We start from the raw sequence: 22,961 nt of genomic DNA on the forward strand, positions 1-22,961 counted from the left end.
AAGAAAACAATCCCGTTTACAACAGCATCCAAAAAGATAAAATATCCAAGAATAAGTTTAACCAAGGATGTAAAGACCTGTATATGGAAAACTACAAAACATTGCTTAAATAAATTAAAGACCTAAGTAAATGGAAGGATATTCTATACTCATGGATTGAAAGACTAAATATTAAGGTTTTATTTCTACTCAAAGTGATTTACAGGTTAAATGTAATCCCAGTCAAAATTCTAAAATGGAAAAGCCAATCAACAAATTTATATGGAAGAATAAAGGGCCCTGAAAAGTCAAAACCATCTTCAAAAAGAACAAGATTGAAGGACTCGCATTTCCCTATTTTAAACCCTATTACAGAGCTACAATAATCAAAACAGCATAGTACTGGCACAAAGATAGATCAATGGAATCAAGTTGAGTTCAGAAACAGACCTTCACATCTGTGGCCAACTGATTTTTGGCAAAGGTGCCAAGTCCACTCAATTGGGAAGGAATATTCTCTTTAAATGGTGCTAAGAACTGGACATCCATATTTAAAAAATAAGGGTGGACCCCTGTACCTCACACCATACACAAAAACTAATTCAAAGTGGATCAAAGTCCTCTAAGAACCACAACCATAAAAGTCTTAGAAGAAAACGTGGGGAAGCATCTTCAAGAACTTGTGTTAGGCAATGGTTTCTTAGACTTTACACCAAAAGCATGGGCAATAAAAGAAAAAAATCAACTTCTGTGCAAAGGACTCCATCATGAAAATAATAAAACACCACCTAAAGAATGGGAGAAAATATCTGGAAACCACATATTTGAGTAGAGTTTAATATCCCAAATATATAAAGAAATCCTATACTTCAGCAACAAAAAAGACAAACAGCCCAATAAAATGGGCAAAAGACTGAACAGACATTTCTCCAAGAAAAATATACAAATGACCAAAAGGCACATGAAAAGATACTCAAAGAAGCCAATAGGGAAATGCAAATCAAAATTACAATGAGATACCACTTCACACCCACCAGGTGGTTATATTTTAAAAATAGAAAATAAGTGCTGGCAAGGATGTAGAGAAACAGGAACTTTAATACATTGTTGGGGAAAATGTAAAATGGTACAGCTGCTGTGGGAACGCATCTGGTGCTTCCTCAGAAAGTTAAACATAGAACTAGCATATAGCCTGGCAATCCCACTTCTAGGTATATGTCTAAAAGAAAGATAAGCAGGGATTCAGGCACATATCTGCATACCAATGTTCAAAGCAGCATTATTCACAACAGCCAAACAGTGGAAGCAACCTAAATGTCCACCAACAGATCATGGATAAACAAAACGTGGTATTTATATACAATAGAGTATTATTCAGCTGTAAAAGGCATTAAGTGCTGATCCTTGAGGATATCATGTTGAGTGAAATAAGCCAGACAGAAAAGGAAAGATATTGTATGATTCCACTTAAATGAAATTACTAGAAAACGTAAATCATAGAGATAGACAGTAGATTAGAAGTTACCAGGTGCAGGGAAAAAGGGGAGGAGAGTGTACAGAGTGGATACAGAATGTCTGTTTTGGGTGACAGAGAAGTTTTTCTAATGGATGGTGATGATAGTAGCACAACTGAATGAATCTGATTAATGCCAATGCATTGTATGCATGGGAGTGAACTGGGAAAATTTAGATTGTATATGTTACCACAATTTAAAAAAAAAAAGAGACTAAAGAACAATGACAATTATATCCAATACATGATCCTGGAGAAGCTCTAATAATGGAGGAGAAAATGCCCACACGGACTTTATTACCATAACTGAAAAAACTGGAATATAGATTGTATGCTTTTTATCAATGTCAAATTTCTTGAACTTGATAATGGTATTTAATGTGGCTATGTAAGTTAATATCCTTGTTCTGAGAAAATATATATGGATGAATTGTGTTAAGAAGTATGATGTATGGAATCTACTCTCAGAAATTTAGAAAACAGATAAATTATCATGAAGTAATTTAAGTTTAACTAGAAATAAAAAAGCAAGCTATTAGCCAAGATATAGTTTTCCTTATGATTTTACATACCCAATTGGATGTCCCAAAGAAACGGCTCCTCCATCAATATTCACCTTTTTGGGATCAATCTCTAGCATTTTAATGTTTGCAAGTACAACCAGACTAAAGGCTTCATTGACTTCCCACATTGTAATATCTTCTTTATTCAATCCTGCATCTTTAAGAACCTAAAATTTGTTAAAAGATGGATGATGTTCAAATAATTATCAAAACTTACGCATTTGCATTGCTTTCTTGAAATTTTGCAAAGTTTGGTTTTTATTTCCCTTGGACCTAACTATTTAAATATGGAGCTTTTCATTCCTAAGAGTAAGGACTTTTTTATTTTCTTATTTTTGTTTTAATTTCTCATCCTTCTATACTGTAATTAAGGAATTTTGTCTGTATTGTCTTATTTCTATTTTGAGGATACAGAAAACTTGATTCAATTCGAAAATAAGATGCATTCTCTATTTTGGGGTACATAATATATATTCTTAAGATCTACTTTACTGTGTATGTGCGATTTAGTTCTATATTCTTGATCTGTCAAAGAGGCCTATTACAATCTACTAATAGTATATTTCTGTTTTTCCATGAATCTCCTGTAGTTTCTGTTTTATTACTTATTGTGGGGTTATTCGGCACAGATAATTCTCAGTTGTAACTTCATGCTTAATTGTTAATTTAAAGTCTTTCATTATGTGATTTATTTGTCTGGGTTTTGTAGTTCCTCAGCCTTTCAGGAAGATGTTTTTCTTCTAGCAGTTATCCTTATGCTAATTACTTTACAGAATATAGCTAGTGCCATTTTTCTTTAAAAAGGAAACTCTACTGGTACATGTAACAAAAAGTTAGCATGAAAACTCTTCCTTCCTCTCCTTCACCAGTGGGCTAAGGTAGCTTTCCAAGCTGTAGAGTTCAAAGGTTTTCTCTGTTCTAACAGCAGAACATTTAAAATATGGTCCTCATGTGTAGTCACTTCTCTAGCTCCCAGATTCTAGCTGGAGTCAGGATCTGGCTTCTACCTTCAGAACCCAGAATTCTTTATCATCCTTGTTTTCTTATGTGATGTGATGCATTCACTTTCAGAAACTGTGTATTTCTGGTCACTTTCAGAGATCTGTCACCCTTGGCAGAATGTTAATCCTTTCTCCTCATTGATTCTGGTCCTTCTCTTTCCTTATTACTGATTCTGCTTCTTTAAATCTAGTCGGTATTCTCAGAAGTTCCCTCTCAGGTTGAGGCCCTCTCCTTTTGGAAGAGATTATTTTCTAGAGACTTCTGAGATCCCTGAACCTCCTCAGCACTTCCTCCTTTTTCTGTGGCCCTTAAGCAACTCTTCAAAGACCTGGTTAGTTCTGTGTTGGTAACACTTAACTGGCAATTTGGAATATGTAGATTTTCTGTATTTAATTTCACTGCTTATTCTAAGACCTCCTCCCAACAGTTCCCCTTCAGGATGGTGACCTCTCTACCTCTATTCTGTAAGTAAATATCTGCTTTATTTTCTACCTCTAGAACCACAGGATCACTGGCATTCCCCTTTTCCTCTGCTGCACCAACTCCCCTTTGCAATTATACCAGGTATGTGAGTTCAGAGTCGCACCTATTTAGTTTTTATCTGTTCCACTGAGCTGTACTGTAGTTCGTGGGTTGCTCTTTTATTTATTTTGTTTTGTTATTCATATTGATCTCATCATTTTCAGGAAGAGAAGTGGGAAGTTTAAAAACTAAGCTATCCTCCATGCTTTGGCAGGTAAGTAACATTTGAAATCTAAAACCTGCAACCTTGGTATATGCAAATCAGAAGTATCAGAAGTTGGCATAACAGAGTATGGTTCCTCACTTTCTTCTTACCTTAGGTACAGCATATGCAGGTGCAATTGGAAAATCAATAGGTTCTACAGCAGCATCAGCAAATGCTATTTAAAAAAAAAAAATCATTAATATCTTTTCTACAAGCTACCAAACTATATCTAATGAATGTTATATATAAAACCCAAAAGCCAAGTTACCCCATTACATGCAAGTTTCCTGATCCCTGTAAATATATTTGTTCCATTTATAAGACTCTACACATTATAAAATTTTACCAATCATTTAAGCCAATGATTTTCAAATAGTGCTGAGCATAGGCATTTAGGGATATTTACCACCAGGGACACTTGGTACTGTGTGGAGACATTTTTTATTGTCAGAATAGGTGGGATGCTGCTGGAAAGAAGCCAAAGATGCTTCTAATATGCTATAATACATAGGACAGCTTCCCATAATAGAGAATTATCTGCCCCAAAATGTCAACAGTGCTAAGTTTAAGCAACCCTGATGTCTAGGCTAAGAATAAAATAAGGTAACAAAAGGGCATTTGTTTAAGTCTTTATGAAACGCTTTCAAATATATTAAGTCAGTTCTATCAGACACCTGATGAAGAACGCAAGGTAGATTTTACAGTTAAAAATAGGTTTAAAGAGACTGAGACCTCACCTAAAGTCATACAGTTAATAAATGCCAGAACTTCTAGATTTCGTAGCTCTAGACTTCTAATTCCCTATTATTTTATTCTCCCCTTCTGCCTTTCTGGGATAAAATATGTACCTTGTTTTCTCCTATTGCCATAGAGGACAGTGAAAGTTTCTAAAATCTTACTCATATAAAGCAAATTATATTATTAAAAAAAAATGTTAAAGGAGTTTCATTCTCAACTAAAATATACATTAGTTATGTCACAAAGCACAACCTATAGATAGAAATAGCCAACTCAATATTATCTGTTACCAACAATAAAAACCAATTTCAGGAAGAACTTATTTATAGAGGTTGAGTAACAAACAAAGTCAGAATATTTTCTACCTGCTATTCTGGCCAGTGGTTTGATATTGAACCTCTTGGCTGCATCCGCAGTCATCAGAACCACAGCAGCTGCTCCATCATTCAGTGTGCTAGCATTGGCAGCTGTGACTGTCCCTAAAAGCAATGAGCGTAGAGTCAAAACATTCCTTTACACTGCATTTATTTGCTTCCATTTAACAAACACCTACAGAGTACTGCCTGGATTGCTATGTGTGTGTGAGAATTTACAAATATGGATGGAGATCATTCCTACCCCCAGGAAACATAGAGCTACAAAACTATTAATGTAAGAATGCTTTTTTATATTAGGTTTTTGCAACAGGTTTTCAAAGCTAGCTCAGGAACACATGTATGATGAAACTGGGTAAATGCTGGTCTATATATAACTCAAAGACAGGGACCAGTTCATTCACCTTTCTCCGGTCTTTAGCTCTTTGCTTATACAAAATATAACAATTATATATTATAACCAGGGTTAAAATCAGGTATATCTCCTTTTCTAGAATAATTTGAAGCTAAATGTCAATACTAAAATCCACAGAACTGTGTGTACACTTCAAATTGGAGAATTACACTTTTAGACTGAAGAATTCTTATAAGACATATGTCAATAAACCTATTTGTAAAAAATATAAATGAAGATCCCACAATAGCCTGCTGCTGAGATTATAAAAAAATGCTTTTGCAAGGTAAATTTTTATATGATGCTTTTAAAAAAACAAATGGCTCCATTCCTATACTGGTAATGAGAAATTTAATTCAGGAAAGGAAAACAAATTTCAGATTATTATTCCAACTGCAGAAGCCAATTTCAAAAAAGGAAAACTGACCTATCTCAAAGGATTTCAGAACATTAACTTAGCACACTGAGATCTTATTTGTACTACTAGTCAACAGTTACCCATTAAGGACCCACACTACATGCAAGCATTAGAAATATAAGAATAAATGACACAGCTGCCATCTCAGCCCTCAAGGAATTTACAGAGATTTAACATAACATGTAAACTTGGCGTTCAAATCACAATTAACACTCAGGACAAAATGTAATGAAAACTGAATTCTATAGTCATGTTACATAAGCTATTCTGTACAATTTAAATATTAGAAATATACACTGTTTAAGGAATTTAAAATATACTATGAATTAAGGCCATACATTTGCCAATTTTGTTTGCGCTTGATACAGTTAATATATTAAATAACAACTAGATATTTTTCTAGAATTGCTTTCTAAAAATTCTTGAGCAATTCCAAAAGTTGTTACGTTATACTGACTCAATTTTTTCTTGCACTTCATTGTCACTACTAACCATTTTCTTTTTGGAAAACTGTCTTCAGTTTTGAAACTTTGCTGAAATCAACACGTTTATATTCTTCATCTTCTTTGACTACTACATCCGGTTTACCTAAAACAAAAATCTTTTAAGCTAAGTAATCACCACTCAAGACAATAATTAGTCATTCATTATGTCTAATAGCGCCACTGACAAAGAACATGTCTAATAATACTGAAAACCTAATTCCAGTCCCTAAAGTCCCCAGAGCTGTGTGGTTGCTACTTTTCATCCTTAGTTCCAGGAGTTACTTCAGCATCCTTCCAATAAAACCCACTTTTACTTAAACTAATGTATTGTCTTTTATGTATGAGAAAGAGTTCTAATAAATCTATTTTTCAAATTAAAAATAATATGCTTACTGTGGGATCAACAATTCCATCTTGACCAAAAGGGGGAAAAGAAATATAAGTAAAAGTATCAGTAGCTGAGAGAGTTCAAATAGAGTCGAGAGGCTACTCTGGAGGTCACTCTTAAGCAAGCTTCAGTTAGACACTGCTACCTATCATAACTTGCCAAACGCCAATCAAAACCATTCCAGCCAATTCTAAAGAACACCTAGGGCAATATATAAGGTTCTACAAAGGTTCCAAGCACTGGGGTAACCTTTCAGAAACCTGCAACCTCCAGATGAGTTCCTCGACCAAGTAAGTCCTGAGGGCCCAGCCTCTCCAGAACATCAGCTAGTTCCATCTCTCTACCCCATATTACCGACAGTCCCTTTCAACATGAAAAAGTTAGAGTGGGCATAGCCCAAATACCCCTAAAGAGTGGGACAGAAAGCTCAAAGGTGATGGTAGAGTTATACAGAGAAGACAGGATGTAACAAATGACTATGAAAAAAAAAAAAAAACCTAAAATTGTGGAACTGTAACCCATACCAAACTCTGAAATCTGTTCTCCAACTAATTGTTGTGCTGTGCTTTGAAATTTATTGCTTTATTGTATATATGTTATTTTTCACAAAAAAGAAAAAAAAGTGATTGTGATGATAAAAAAATATTTATTCTTCTAGCCACCTATGTTCTGGACACCTAAAAGGAAAACTCTGAGACGATGGAATGGTGGCCCATGACAAACTCTGGGATCTGTCTTGTAACTACTTGTTGACGAATGCTTTGAAATCTACTGCTTTTTCCTTTGTTTTTTAAATATATTTTTCTTTCTATTTTAGAATATATGTTATATTATACAATTAAAATAATAATAATATGCTTAGCGGTTCTTGCAAGTGGGCTACGTCTCATCTTAAATTAGGTTGAAATATACTCTATGAACTGATAACTTTTCCCTTTATTAACAACAAGCAGAAATAGCCTCAGCTGAAGTCAACAAAGATAAAAATGTACTAATTTTTAAAAACTGGCAACACATAAAGTCTACTGAAAATTAAAATCCATTTGGAATCATTATCCCTCTACCTTTTACTGTAATCGTCACAGGAATAACTTCATTTCCAAATTTTCCAGCCTCCCATGCTGCTTTACTTCTTGTGTAGGAATTAATAGCATACGTATCCTGTTCATCTCGTAAAATATTTAGCTTCTTTGCAGTATTCTCAGCACAACTGCCCTGTTGAAAGGTGGAATTTTTTAAAACTAGTTAACTCTACATAAATTACAAAATAGTGGTTAGCAGTTAAACTTAACTAAGGAAACATTTTCTTAAAATGTACTTCCATAGTACTTCTGTACTAGGTAACTTTTCACTCATGCCTTCATCTTCAAATGCTTAAATTAACCCAGAAGTTGCTATTTCAAAGGCAAATAATTACATTTTATGGAATCCATGAGAAGTCAGAAAAACACCCTACTAAAGTTTGGGACAATTTCTCTAACAACTGAGTCAAGCTAGTGCAATGGTCATAGAAAAATGTTTCCCTAAAATGAATGGCTAAAATCAATATTTACAAAGGCCCATACTTTCGTTCAGTTTCTAAAATATATATATTCATTAAGAAAAATCAAGCAGTACTATATACTAGACAGCATTTTTCCATTACAAAGCAACACTTACCATATGGATTTTATTGTAGACATCAGTTAGCCCATCTTTCACAATCAAATCTTCAAGCTTTATCCCTCCATAAGGTGTTGCTCCTCTGTTCATGACATATGGAACATTGGACATGCTCTCCATCCCACCTGCCACCATCACATCCTGCTCAGCAATACACAAAAATCAATGTGAATTCAAACAGTAGTTGCAACCACAGCTTTATGTTAACATGTAAACACTTTTTATAAGGCTATAAACAAACAAACGTTCTATATGGATTTTTTAAAACTTTTTTTGTTTAATATAACATATATTCATAGCAAAGAAAGAAAAATGCAATAGTTCTCAAAGCACTCTTCAACAAGTAGTTACAGGAAAATCCCAGAGTTTGTCATTGGCTACCATATCATACTCTCAGATTTTTCCTTCCAGCTGCTCCAGAATATAGGAGGCTAGAAGTAATAATTTTTTTTTTATCATCCCAATCGAATTTTTTATCTTTTTTGTGAAAAATAAAGTATATACAAAAAAGCAATAAATTTCAAAGCTCAGCACAACGACTAGCTGGAGAACAGATTTCAGAGTTTGTATGGGTTACAATTCCACAATTTTAGATTTTTGCTTCTAGCTGCTCTAAGATACTGGAGACTAAAAGAAACATCAATTTAATGATTCAGCAATCATGCCCATTTGTTAAACCCTACCTTCTCAGTACAACTCCACCATCACCTTTGATCTTTCTGTCCCACTCTTCAGGGGATTTAGGCTATACCCACTCTAACTGTTTCATGTTGGAAGGGGCTGTCAATAATATGGTGTAGGGAGATGGAACTAGCTTATGTCCTGGAAAGGCTGGGCCCATTTGGAGATTGTAGGTTTCTGGAAAGTTGCCCTAGTGCATGGAACCTTTGTAGAATCCTATATATTGCCCTAGCTGTTCTTTAGAATTAGCTGGAATGGTTTTGGTTGGGGCTTGGCAAGTTATCTACATGGATTTTTTTAAGTCACTTGTTGCACAGTGGATATAGAAAGTACCCTCTTTATCCCCTTGGCCCTGATGAGAAGAAATGATCCAAATCATGTAATGATAAATGAGGATTGGGCATTAATAAAAACAGCAGAAATCTTGCTTCTAGGACCATTATCTGAAATTCTTACCTATCTTCTAATCCTTCACTTACACTGATAAAAATTTAATGTTCTAGTTTTTTGAAAGATTAGAAGTAATCTCAGTTCATGGAAATAATGCTCCTACTACCTTAATTGAGGTCCTCATCTCTCCCCAGACAGCTGTAATAATTTCCTAGTTGATCTTCTGACATCCAACCTTTCGTCCTGCCAAGGTGTCATCTATACTCATCTGTGTCATTTTGGCTAGAATGTAAGTCTGATCATTTCACTCCTTAAAGGACTATGCTGAGGGACAGAGACAAACAGAAGTTCCATAGCACAGAAACCAAAATATTTGACCTATTCTGAAATATGGAGGTTCTCAATTAGTTCTTACTGAATATTGAATATTAGTTCTTACTGAAATACTGAATATTTGGGGGGGATGATGGCAATAAGTGACATAAAATAGAAACCAATTATTCATCATGATAAAATAAAATTGGTAGTTTTCTAAAATCATAGATAATTAAATATTCAAAACAAGTCAATTCCTAGTACTCAAGTTGTATAATATTCATGTGAAGCAAATAATATTAATTCAAAGCACTTAACTGTAGTCCACATAGCATTTGCTAGAGAACCATAATAAATAGATTGAGATAAGACTTTCCTTGTCATTCAAGCAGTTCTAAAATGTCTAAACAATCTCAAGACCACTTTCCACACTGCGGTTTAACACGAAATTGGTAATACCCAATTTTGGTAAGGATGTGGGAAATCCCCACAATCTTTGGAAAATGTGTAACCGGTACAACTTCTATGGAAAGCATGTGAAAATATCAAAATTTAAAAACCTTGGACACAGCAGTTCTCCTTTTAGGAATTTTTCTAACAGACAGATGTGCAAATAAAGATGGTAGTTTTAATGTTTTACTCAGCACTTTGTCTTCACGGAGTACAGCACAGGGTGCTTGGCTAGTAGGGGCAGAATGAGAACTGAAAGCCAGGTAGACTGGCTCCAGATAACCACTACAGCATATGGCCTCAGTAGAGTCAAATCACGTAGTTGTAAGGGCCAAAGATGTACATCTAGGGGTACTCACTGGAGCAGGATTTAAAATAGTTAAGAACTGGAGACCACTTAGATGTCCATTCAATAGGGACCCAGAAAATATATTTCAATTGTTCGATTCAACGGTATACTCTCTTATGTGCTGGTATAGAAAGATCTCCAAGGCACTAAGTGGGGCACAGAGAAGTTAAGAAACCTGCTCATACCGTCCCTGCCTTTGAAGAGGAAGAGTGCACAGAAAATGTGCTCTGATTCTGAGAGGATCAGAGAGGGGTGTGAAGAAGGAAGACATTTTTCATTTTATTCTTTTCTATACCATTTGAATTCTTAGCATGTAAATGAATACTTTCACAAATATCTGATACATTAGCTCAGGAATCATTCCATCCTTTATTTTCTCTTTAGCTTAACTTATAATTGGAAACAAAGTATGAGAGATTAACAGTAAAGGACACTCATAAATTGTAATTCTTGTATAAATTATTTGTAAACACCTCAAAACTGTTTCTCACCAGGTGTGTTATGCCTTGATAGGCTGGAATCCACTCAATCAAGATAAATACAGGACTTTTCTAATTTCAGCTCTGGAACTTTCTAATTGCAGCTGTGTCTTGCTTTTCCTATCTGCAAAATGAAGGGCTTGGATCTAACCAAGTTGAATGAGTCATGAGTCTCTGTCTACTCTCCTAACACCACTCTACTTATTTGCTTAGCAGCCTATCTCCTGCTTGATCTCAGGTCAACAAAGAATATACTATTTCACAAGTGAACTGCACATGCAGGAACTACATGTTAGTCATCAATCCTTGTCTCTATCAATGATCTGATTCCTAGGGCCAGCACTTATCCTCATTTATAATGAAAACCCTTATTATTCTGGCAAATACAGAACTTATGGTTTGTTAATCACCCTGAATCTCCGAGAAAAAGCTAAGAAAAGGATCATTCCAAGATAAAAACGCTTCAGCTAAAAGTAGTTTTTAACACAAGACACTTAAGCTATCTTTTCAACCTCCACCTTTAACTGGAATTAGCAAATTCAGACACTCCTGAGTGTGATACTCCTGAGTGTAATAACTCTATTTATGAGAAAGAATTTCACTTCTAAAAGATTAATGTGCTTGGATTTTTAGAATCTGCTAGTACTGGACATCATGTTAATTATAAGATGGAAAAAAAGGTGCTTCTTACCTGATGCCCACACATAAGATTCTGAGATGCCATCATGATGGCCTTCATTCCTGAAGCACAAACTTTGTTTATGGTAGTGCATGGAGTAGAGATAGGTAAACCTAAAACCAAGATACTTAAGTCATACTCTTGAATAACTAAGACACTTTCACACACGGCTGTAAAGTTAAAATTAATGGAGAGCATATTAAACTATAATCAGCAACAACCTTCTTTCTGCCAATCTAAATTTAGAAATATCATATTATCGCATTTAATATTTTATTTAAACTGACGTGACCTCCATTTTGCCATTATAAACATTGCAAGTATAAAAGCACTGATGTATTTCCGATACCTGCACCAAGCACTGCCTGCCTGGTGGGAGCCTGTCCTTCACCTCCTTGGAGAACATTGCCCATGTATGCTTCTTTCACTTCTTCTTTTGGAATCCCTTTAGAAAAAATTTTAAAAGCATTTCCATATTTTATTTTATTAATAATTACTTATTACCTAATAAGGTACATGGCATTATACAGCAGGAATGGTTTCTTTTTCTTGTCAGTTTTGAGTTTCATTCTGAACTCTAGAATTAAGACTTCATTAAAAGAGAATTCAAAAATGTCAACATTAAATCATTTTCTAAGTGCTATGTATAAAGCAAATTATAACATATAGCAAAATTATTTTGCGCCCCCTCTCCCCACACACACAAAGAGCAAAGCAACCACTAACCTGCCTTTTCAATGGCTCCCTGAATTGCAACAGAACCAAGTTTAGTGGCTGGCAGTGAGGAAAGGCTACCTAGAAAGGATCCAATGGGTGTCCTTACAGCACTTACTATGACCACTTCCTGGCAAGACAGAAGATAAAATTATTGTATTTAAATATTTTATCTAAATCATCTTTCATTAAACTTATATACCATACATAAATTATCTTTAAAAAAAGACTATTTTTATGAATGACTAGGCATCAAAGATTAAAATAATTTCAATATTTGAACAGCAGTAAAACTTATGAATCCAATCTTACAATTTAACACCTAACAGAAAATGTAAGATCAAACCAACTCTAAAATATACACGGCTCTTTCCCACTTCTCCACAGGACTCAAAAATTTAAGGGTTCAAGTGAATAAAAAAGTATTTGCAAAGTCCCCTTGGGGGAATGGTGAGAAAGGGGGAAAATTCAACTCCCCCAAGTGGAGAATTCTTGATAGTCTCACAAGCAGTGGGGACAACCAAAGCAAAAGGCTGAGCCCCCAATCCTGGGGTTTGTTCATACGAAACTTAACCACGCAAAGGATAGGTTAAACCTACTTAAAATTAGGCCTAAGAGTCACCCTGAAGAGAACCTCTTTTGTTGCTCAGATGTGGCCTCTCTCAGCCAATACGAAAAGTAAACTCACTGCCCTCCCAGTCTACATGGGACATGACTCCCAGGGGTGTGGACCTTCCTGACAACGTGGGACAGAAATCCTAGAATAAGCTGGGACTCAGCACCAAGGGATTGAGAAAGCCTTCTCAACCAAAAGGAGGAAGAGAGAAATAAAACAAAATGAAGTGTCAGTGGCTGAGAGATTCCAAACAGAGTTGAAAGGTTATCCTGGAGGTTATTCTTATGCATTAAATAGATATCACCTTTTTAGTTAAGGTGTAACAGAGAGGCTGGAGGGAACTGCCTGAAAACGTAGAGCTGTGCTCCAGTAGCCATGTTTCTTGAAGGTGATTGTATAATGATACAGCTTTCACAATGTGACTGTGTGATTGTGAAAACCTTGTGTCTGATGCTTCTTACCTTATGGACAGATGAGTAAAACATATGGATGAAAAATAAATAAATAATAGGAGAACAAATGATAAAATATAGTAGATTGAAATGCTAGTGATCAGTGAAAGGGAGGGGTAAGGGGGATGGTATGTATGAATTTTTTTCTACTTTCTTTTTATTTCTTTTTCTGAATTGATGCAAATGTTTTAAGAAATGATCATGATGATGGATGTACAACTATGTGATGATATTGTGAATTACTGATTATATATGTAGAATGGAATGATCATATGGTAAGAATGTTTGTGTTTGTATGTTGGTATATTTAATAAAATAAATTTAAAAAAAAAGAAAGAAGAAAAAAAAATTTAAGGGTTCAGTCTATCATTTTTAACTGCATAATATACAACCCAATTCAAAGGGCCCCTTACTGAAAGGAATCCTGAGCTAGGAATCAAAACTTTTATTCTAGACAGGGTCACACCACTTTACTAGTCACACAGCCAGAGCCATAATTTAATACATGATTAATAAGACAATATAAACATTAAGAAAAAGTAGATAAAAGCTCTCAAATTTTTATTATAAAATACTATTGTAATACTATTGTAATAGGGTGGTACAGTGGCGTTTCAATGGCAAGAATTCTCGCCTGCCAAGCTGAAAACCCGGGCTCTATGTCAGGAGCCATGTGCATGCCAAAAAAAAATGTGTATATACACACACACACACACACACACACACACACACACTATTGTAACAATTCTCTCCTCATATTTGCCTTCCACATTCTTTTAGAAAAATATTACTGACTCACATTAGAGACTTTGTAAAACAAACAGAGGTAATAAGGTGATGGCACTTCCTATTTAACCCTCAGCCCAGTCCCTCTCTTTTAGGATCTTCATGTGGCCTCTGCCTTGTTCCAAACGTGTTATGATAAGGGTCCCTGAGAGTAAAGAAAGAATATTGCCCAGTTTAGGCTGTTTTGCAGCAGACTATGGGGACGAAGCAGGAATCATACAGGAGACTAGACATATTTTTAACATTAATCTAAGGGTTTAAATTAATATTTTCATAAGTATCTATTCCTAAACATTTCACAGTCCTGAGTTGACCCTCCCATATACCCAAATCAAAAGTATATGTATTTTCTATGGTAAGAATGTTCATGTTTGTATGCTGTCATGTTTAAAAAAAGACAAAAACAAACAAAAAGAATGAAGTTAAAATACTATTTAAAAAAAGTATATGTATTTTCATTCCTTTAAATTATTGAAACTTTAAAGCACAATTTAAATTTATACTTACATTCAAAGTGGGTTTTGATACATAACTTCGCTTCACGTATCTTATTTCCTACAATATAAATATTTATAACATTAATGCAAAAAATATTACTCTATCATTCATACTTCTCAGTGATGGGTTATAATTTTTTTCTGCTTCTTTATATTTTTATTTCCAAATTTTCTACAATGAACATGTATTACGTTTCTACTTAGAAAAAAATTTTACTACTTTCTAATATACTTTTCTGATTAACTGTTCATTAGAAATGTTTGCTTTAACTTCTGATAAATTTATTAACTTAAAATTTTTTAAGTATGGACTTTATAAGATGTAGTTTCAAGTATAAGCTCTAAATTAAGTACTTTTAGAGTCCCATGACAAAATATTATCAATTGCTTAAAATATATATATTTTATTTAAAACGTGATATTCTCACAATGCACTACTAACAAATGTGTCTGCTCTGTCTGAGGCAAATGGACCTCATATAAATGTGGTATATATTCCAGATGAATTCTTGTTCGATAAAGGAAAAAGTCTCTATCTCTCACTTTCCACTCAATTCTTAGGAAAAAATGCCAACAAGAACAAAATCTGAAAATGTAGATCACAGCAGAGGCCTAACTGATTTGAAGTTGAACTATTTACAGGACAAAGGATACAATTTTTTACTCTCTGAGGTAAAAAAGCAAAATAAGTATTAAAAAAATAGCGGCTTGCAACTTCCCTGGCTATTAGGAAAATGCAAATCAAAACCACAATGAGATATCATCTTACACCCACCAGAATGGCCATTATCAATAAAACAGAAACGACAAGTGCTGGAGGGCTGTGGTGAAAGAGGCAAACTTATCCACAGTTGGTGGAAATGTAAAATGGTACAACCACTGTGGAAGGCAGTTTGGCGGTTCCTCAGGAAGCTAAAAATAGACTTGCCATATGACCCAGCAATACCATTGTTAGGTATCTACTCAGAGGACATGAGGGCACGGACACAAATGGACATTTGCACACCAATGTTTACAGCAGCATTATTTACAATTGCCAAGAGATGGAAATGGCCAAAATGTCCATCAACAGAAGAGAGGCTAAACAAGCTGTGGTATATACATACGATGGAGTAGTATGCAACTGTAAGACAGAATAAAGTTATGAAGTATGTAACAACATGGCTGAACCTTAAGGACATTATGCTGAGTGAGATTAACCGGAAACAAAAGGAGAAATACTGTATGGTCTCACGGATATGAACTGACATTAGTGAATAAACTTGGAGAATTTCACTGGTAACAGAGACCATCAGGAGATAGAAATAGGGTAAGATATTGGGTAACTGGAGCTGAAGGGATACAGAGTGTGCAACAGGACTGATTGTAAAAACTCAGAAATGGATAGCACAATACTACCTAGCTGTGATACAATTATGTTAAAACACTGAATGAAGCTGAATGTGAGAATGATAGAGAGAGGAGGGCTAGGGGCACAAATGAAATCAGAAAGAAAAGATAGACGATAAAGACAGAGATGGTATACTCTAGGAATGCCTAAAGTGTATAATGATAGTTACTAAATGTACAAATTTAAAAAACGCTTTTGCATGAGGAAGAACAAACGAATGTCAGTATTGCAGGGTGTTGAAAATAGATGGTAATTAATATTTTAAAATTTTAACTTATGTGTGAGACTAAAGTAAAGAATGTCATTTGGTTTAAAATTTATATTTTGACTAGTGTATTTCCTAATATAATATAATATGTAGACAGCTTAATTGAATACCTTAAGTACATGGAACTTTGAGTAGGGCATGAGATTTCATAGGTTTGTCTAGAGTGATGCCCCGATAAATCCCAGAGTGATTTGAACAGTGAATAAAAAAATATTTGCAAAGTCCCTTTGGGGAATGGTGAGAAAGGGATAAAATTCAGCTTCCCCAAGTGGCAAATTCTTGATATTCTCAAAAGCAGTGGGGACAACCAAAGCAATAGGCTGAGCCCCCAATCTTGGGGTTTGTTCATATGAAACTCAACCCCACAAAGGATAGGTCAAGCCTACTTAAATTAGGCCTATGAGTCACCACCAAGAGAACCTCTTTTGTTGCTCAGATGTGGCCTCTCTCTCCAGCCAACACAACAAGCAAACTCACTGACCTCCCCCTGTCTACATGGGACATGTCCCAGGGGTGTGGACCTTCCTGGCAACATGGGACAGAAATCCTAGAATGAGCTGAAACTCAGCATCAAGGGATTGAGAAAACCTTCTGAATCAAAAGGGGTGTTCTAGTTTGCTAGCTGTTGGAATGCAATATACCAGAAACAGAATGGCTTTTAAAAAGGGGAATTTAATAAGTTGCTAGGTTACAGTTCTAAGGCCGAGAAAATGTCTCAGTCAAAATGAGTCTATAGAAATGTCCAATCAGAGGCATCCAGGGAAAGATACTCTGGTTCAAGAAGGCTGATGAAATTCAGGGTTTCTTTCTTGAGAAGGCACATGGCGAACACAGTCACAGTTTCTCTCTCAGCTGGAAGGGCACATGGCAAACACAGCATCATCTGCTAGCGTTCCCTCCTGGCTTCTGGTTTCAAGAAGCTCCCCAGGAGGTGTTTTCCTTCTTCACCTCCAAAGGTCGCTGGCTCATGGACTCTCTGCTTTGTGGGGCTGCAGCATTCTCTGCTCTCTCCAAATCTCTTATTCTTCAAAATGCTTCCTCTTTTACAGGACTCCAGAAACTTATCAAGACCCACCCCAACGGGTGGAGACATGTCATCACCTAATCCAGTTTAACAATCACTCTTGACTAAATCACATCTCCAGGGAGTTGATCTGATTACAGTTTCAAACATACAGTATTTAATAGGGATCATTCTGCTTTTACAAAATGGGATTTTGATTAAAACATGGCTTTTCTAGGGTCCATACATCCTTTCAAACCACCACAAGGGGGAAGAGTGAAATGAGACAAAATAAAGTGTCAATGGCTGAGAGATTCCAGAGTCGAGAGGTTATCCTGCAGGTTATTCTTATGCATGAAATACATATCATCTTGTTAGTCAAGATGTAATGGAGAGGCTGGAGGGAACTGCCTGAAAATGTAGAGCTGTGTTCCAGTAGCCATGTTTCTTGAAGATGACTGTATAATGATATCTTTCACAATGTGACCGTGTGATGGTGAAAACCTTGTGACAGATGCTCCTTCTATCTTATCAACAGATGAGTAAAACATATGGAATAAAAATAAATAATAGGGGGAACAAATGTTAAAATAAATTTAGATTGAAATGCTAGCGATCAATGAAAGAGAGGGATAAGGGGTATGTATGCATGAAATTTTTTCTGTTATCTTTTGATTTCTTTTTCTGAATTGATGCAAATATTCTAAGAAATGATCATGATGATGAATATGCAACTATGTGATAATTATAATCAATAATTACATATGTAGAACAAATTATCATAAGTTAAGAATGCGTTTGTTGTTATAGTTTTAAAAAATTTTAATTAATAAAAAAAGTAAAAAAAAAAAATAGCTTACATTTAGAACCTAATTTGCTGATAGTTGATTGTTATACTGGCCAGTCATCTCTCATATACAGAGCAATAAATAAGCCTACAATTGTCAAAAAACTTTAAATTACCCTGAGAACTTAGCTTTTCACAAATTAAATACCTTTTTTTCCCGATTCAATGCAAACCAACTAAAGCTTTTAATCAATAATACACATAAACAAAAAGAAAGTAGATTTAACAAGTTGAAATAATTGGCAGAAATAACCCTAATAACTACAAGGCACCCCCCAACAGGTGTTTATAAAGTGTCTGGATGAGAATATATATATCCTAAGAGAACAGGAGAAAGGATCGTAGAACCTTACAAGGGACAAAAGAAGAGGCTTCATGATATTCTAGGTAGCATTCTGGCAGGGCCAACTGCACTTTATTTCCTATTCTTAAATGTCCAAGAGCTTGCCTATTGTAGCTCTTCAAAAAAATTCCCTTTCCAATTTAGCTCATTTGGAGTGTAATGTTCCGTGCAATCAAAGGGCCTTTATTAAGCCACTGCTACTCCTCTTTCTAGTTTCTGGTTCACTGTAATGGAAGGGTACCCAGTCTTTCCACTCCGTTCTGCATCTATCTCTGATTGCCTTTCCAAAGATGGCATGTCTTTGTTTATCTCTTTCCTCTCCCGTACACCATTCATCCCCTTTTCTCCTGAATCATTTCAAAGCATAGAAACAGGCTCTGGTTCCTTCCATCTAAAAAGCAATATAAATACAAGATTCCCTTGATCCACATTCCCACTGGGCTTTCACCTCACTTCTTAGCTCCCTTTTACAACAAAGTTCTCCCACAAGTTACGTACACTTCTATTCCCTTGTCCTCACCTCCATTGACTCTTCTGCTCACTTTGATCTGACTGTTATTTCCACTACTCTACCTTGTTAGCTCTATGCAAGGTCTCCAACAATATCTATGTAGCAAAGTCCAATAAACACATCACTATGATTATCTCAGCAACAAGAGACTCATCTTTCATCCTTGGGAAATATACATAGTAGTTAAGACTCTGTGCTTACTAACTGACTATTCCTGAGCAAGTTATTTAAACTTGCTTTTCCTCCATGGCTTGTTGTTAGAATGAAAGAAGGTAATCTGTGTAAAGAACTATGGAAACTCTCCCATTTCTTAGCTTCCATTATAACACAATCTCGTGGTATTCCTCTACCTCACTAGCAATTTTTTTTAGTCTCTTTTTCTGTCTCCTCCTCTCTTTCTCAACCTCTAAGTGCTGGAGTACACCAGGGCTTTGTCCCAGGCCCTGCCCCCACCCCCTTTTTTTGTTAAGAAATCCAAAATACATTTATTTAATTAATACATTCATCACAAGCGCAACAGAAATTTAATTTGAAAGACAGAAACAAAACAAAAATGATACCACTTAAATGAAGGAAAGGACAGACCATTTAAGGAAAAAATAAAAAGACAACACAAAGAGAGAAGCTGGACAGTCAGGGTCAGGGTTCTTGGCTGGAGACGTGCTTTGAGTAGGTGTCTTGCAGGTACTCCTTAAGTGATGTGGGGTTTTTCCCGAGTTCGGCAGCATGTGTGTTCAAAGGGCTTTCAATGCTGGGTTCTCCCAGCAGGCTCTGGATGGAGAGGAGGATGGTCCTGACATCATACAAGGCAGATCACTTGTCCTCAGGATGTCCAGGCAGATATCACACTGAATGTTCACATTGGGTGGTAGCAGGGCATGAAGAACTTAACCCTGGGTGCCTTGTAGGGACAGCCACTGGATAACTCTAGGGAGAGCTCATATCTCAGGTCTTCATATACTGTGCCAGCTGCTCCATGGATGGTACCCACCCACTTGAAAAGGTTTTCAGGGGAGGTAGAAATTCCTTTGTGGCCAGGCATCATGAGGGTCATCAACAACTCTGTAGCCTCTTGCCCATGGAGCCCTGGGCGGCACCCCTGCTGGGCACAGCGCCCTTGCGAGCAGCAGCGATGCTGGCAGCAGTTGGGTCGTGGTTCTGGGACACCATCCGGGTAGCACTGGGAGGGAAACAGGAGCTTGGAAAACATGACTGCAACTGCCCCCAGACCCTTTTAATTCTCCAACTTCACTCTTTGCTTAGATGGTCACATATAATCTCTGGATGGCTGGTTCATTTTTAGTCTTCAGGTCTTAGTTCCAAAAACATGTCTGCAGAGAAGTCTTTTCTAACCCCACATATAAAGTTAGCCTTTACTTTTTTTTGGGGGGGGGGGGGGGTGCATGGTCGGGGAATCAAACCCAGGTCTCCTGCATGGAAGGCAAGCATTCTACCACTGAATCATCCATGCACCCATTTATGCTGTTGATGTAAAATTTTTATTTCCTTTAAAGTGCCTCTCATGTGGTTCACATGATTTATCTTTCTCCTTCAACGTAGCACAAGCTTCTGGAGAGCAGGATGGTATCTTCTGTTCACTGTTGCACATCCTTATTACTTAGTGCAATGCCTAGTACTCATTAAATATCTCAAGAATGAACGACAAAATCAGAGTATAGACAAGACAATGAACACAGCAGTAACATGTGCTGAATGAAGGCAACCAGCTGAGTCTTATTTGCTCAGCACATAACCTTCCAGGACAGCTCAGCTGCCCTATCAGCTCTCAAGAGGCCTCACCTGACAATTTCAGGCAGAGCTACGCATTCCTGTCTCAGCTTCTACAGCATCCTGTGAACACTCCAATTCTTTTCCCAGGATACAAAATTTTCTAAACATTAGTTGGCTTGCTTGTATCTTCCCACTAAACTGTGAGTTCCAATAAGACATTCATTTTATTTATTTTATATTGCAGTGATGGCAGGTGATGCTAAATAAATATCTGAACAAAGCCTGACATTTGCTAGTCACTCTGAAAACCATCAGCTAGGATAAATATATCATGAAGTTAAAACAGGATAATGTGTTGGAGGGTAATATGGGCCTGCTTTATATAGGATGGTCAAAAAAAGGCTTCTCTGGAGATGTCACTGGAGCTAAGAAATGAATATTAAACAGCCAGCTTTGCCAAGATCTAGGGAACAAGCACTCAAGGCACAGGAAACAACTAAGACAAAGCCTCAAATCAGGAACAAACTTGGTACAGGCCAACTACAGAAAGAAAAGTAGTGTGGCGGGAGCAAGAGCCCAAGAGAGCAGTGTATGAGCTGAGGCTAGAGAGGTAAGCAGGGAACAGAAAGGCACTAACAAGGAATTTGGATTCTGGTCTGTGTGCAAACAAGAAGCCTTCACTAAAAACTGAAAGCTTTTATAGTATAAAAAGGCCACTCTCGCTGCAATATAGAGAACTAACTGTAGTGGAGTAACAGGAAAAACCAGACAGAGCTAATGTGGCTAGTGCGAGGGACGTAACAAGATGGCTGTATATAAACAGATGGATTTGTAATGTTTTAGAGGTAGAACCAGCCAGAGGGTACTATTATTGACATTTTAAAGACGAGGAAACTAAAGCACAAGACAGGTCAAGCAATCTGCCCAGGTTCACATAGCCAGGAAGGGGCAGAGCTGGGATTTCAAATGCAGGCAGTCTGACTCCAGACCCTCTACTTTTGGCCCCTGCACTACTATAAATTTTATTAATTTTATTAATAAAATTATTATACATTTTATATATATTATTAATATTTTATATTAATATTTTATTAATACCAACAAAACTTAGAAACCTGGGGCAACTGCTCTTTCCAAAATACATGCAGTAGTGCTTGTCAATCATTAATTATTTGCTCATGATATCCCTAACAACAGTGACACTGACATTTTATTATTCCTTTGTAGGTATAGGTATTACATAGGAGACAAAAAATTTCACATGTAGTATCTATATACCAAAATAATTGTAAAACCTCACCTGCCCTGGGTTCCATGTGACAATACATTCCCCAGATTTTCTCCTAATCCAACTGTCCTCTCTTCACTAGCCTACCCAGGCTCCAGCTTGCTCTCCCTCTCCCTAAAATACTGTGGTCCCCAAAAGTCCCATAATAGACACTTTCTCTTCTCCCTCTAACACACTGCCCCTGGGCGAGCTCATTAATGCCTGTGGATTCCACTGCCATCTATGGCCAAGGATCCCCAAACCCTATCTTATCAAGTTCTCCTATGCTCCAGACCCTCTCATATCACCGGATAACTACAAACACAGGACCAAAACTCAACTCATTTCTTTGTATTCGCCTTAAATCTGTCTTCCTACAGTCCCTGTACTTAGTGAAAAATTCCACACTCCACTTAGTTGTCAAAGGCTGGACCGCAAAGATTACACATTACTCCTTCTGTCTGAACTCCTCACAACCAGTCACTGAGCTCAGTGGATTGTACTGCCTTTTATCTCTTGAATCTATCCATTTCTCCCCATGCTTAGTAGAACAGCAGATCACTATCACTCTTGATTCGTTACCACAACATTTTAACCGGCTGATCTTCCAGCCTCTATGAGGAAAGTTCGATGACTGACACTGGAGAATGCACAGTGAAAGGGAATAGGAAGAGAGCAAAAACAAGGAGTATATATGTCCATCAATGCAACTCAGAAAACAGAAATCATAATACTTGAAAAAGAGAATTTAATGTAATTAAATATATAAGCGATAGAAGGTCTGAAAACGGGACAGTTGGGCAGCACAGAGATTAGCAGCAACAGTAAGGGACTAAAACACTTAGGCCACTGTAACAAAGGGAAGCAGGGTTACCAAAACCAAGGGATCAGGGTCACCTGGCAAAAGCAGACAACACAGGAGATGCAGCCCCTGCCAGAAATGTTAGTTA

At 36.5% G+C, this 22,961-nt stretch overlaps 1 protein-coding gene and 1 pseudogene across 1 annotated transcript in view; both read right to left on the reverse strand.

Moving 5' to 3' along the window:
- Window positions 1–22,961, reverse strand: part of ACAT1 (acetyl-CoA acetyltransferase 1) — a 36,130-nt gene that overhangs the window by 10,203 nt on the left and 2,966 nt on the right. Inside the window, exons 2-11 of the mRNA XM_077113056.1 lie at window positions 14,662–14,709; window positions 12,313–12,430; window positions 11,936–12,031; window positions 11,599–11,699; window positions 8,241–8,384; window positions 7,646–7,796; window positions 6,201–6,296; window positions 4,888–5,001; window positions 3,895–3,959; window positions 2,065–2,222 (exon numbers count right to left, since the gene is read on the reverse strand). Of these exons, the coding sequence (XP_076969171.1) occupies window positions 2,065–2,222; window positions 3,895–3,959; window positions 4,888–5,001; window positions 6,201–6,296; window positions 7,646–7,796; window positions 8,241–8,384; window positions 11,599–11,699; window positions 11,936–12,031; window positions 12,313–12,430; window positions 14,662–14,709 (1,091 nt within the window). The remainder of the gene's footprint in view (window positions 1–2,064; window positions 2,223–3,894; window positions 3,960–4,887; window positions 5,002–6,200; window positions 6,297–7,645; window positions 7,797–8,240; window positions 8,385–11,598; window positions 11,700–11,935; window positions 12,032–12,312; window positions 12,431–14,661; window positions 14,710–22,961) is intronic.
- On the reverse strand, window positions 16,275–21,739 carry LOC143644277 (ubiquitin-conjugating enzyme E2 C pseudogene; annotated as a pseudogene).

This window comes from Tamandua tetradactyla, chromosome 8 (assembly GCF_023851605.1).
Source record: "Tamandua tetradactyla isolate mTamTet1 chromosome 8, mTamTet1.pri, whole genome shotgun sequence".
Lineage (NCBI taxonomy): Eukaryota > Metazoa > Chordata > Mammalia > Pilosa > Myrmecophagidae > Tamandua > Tamandua tetradactyla.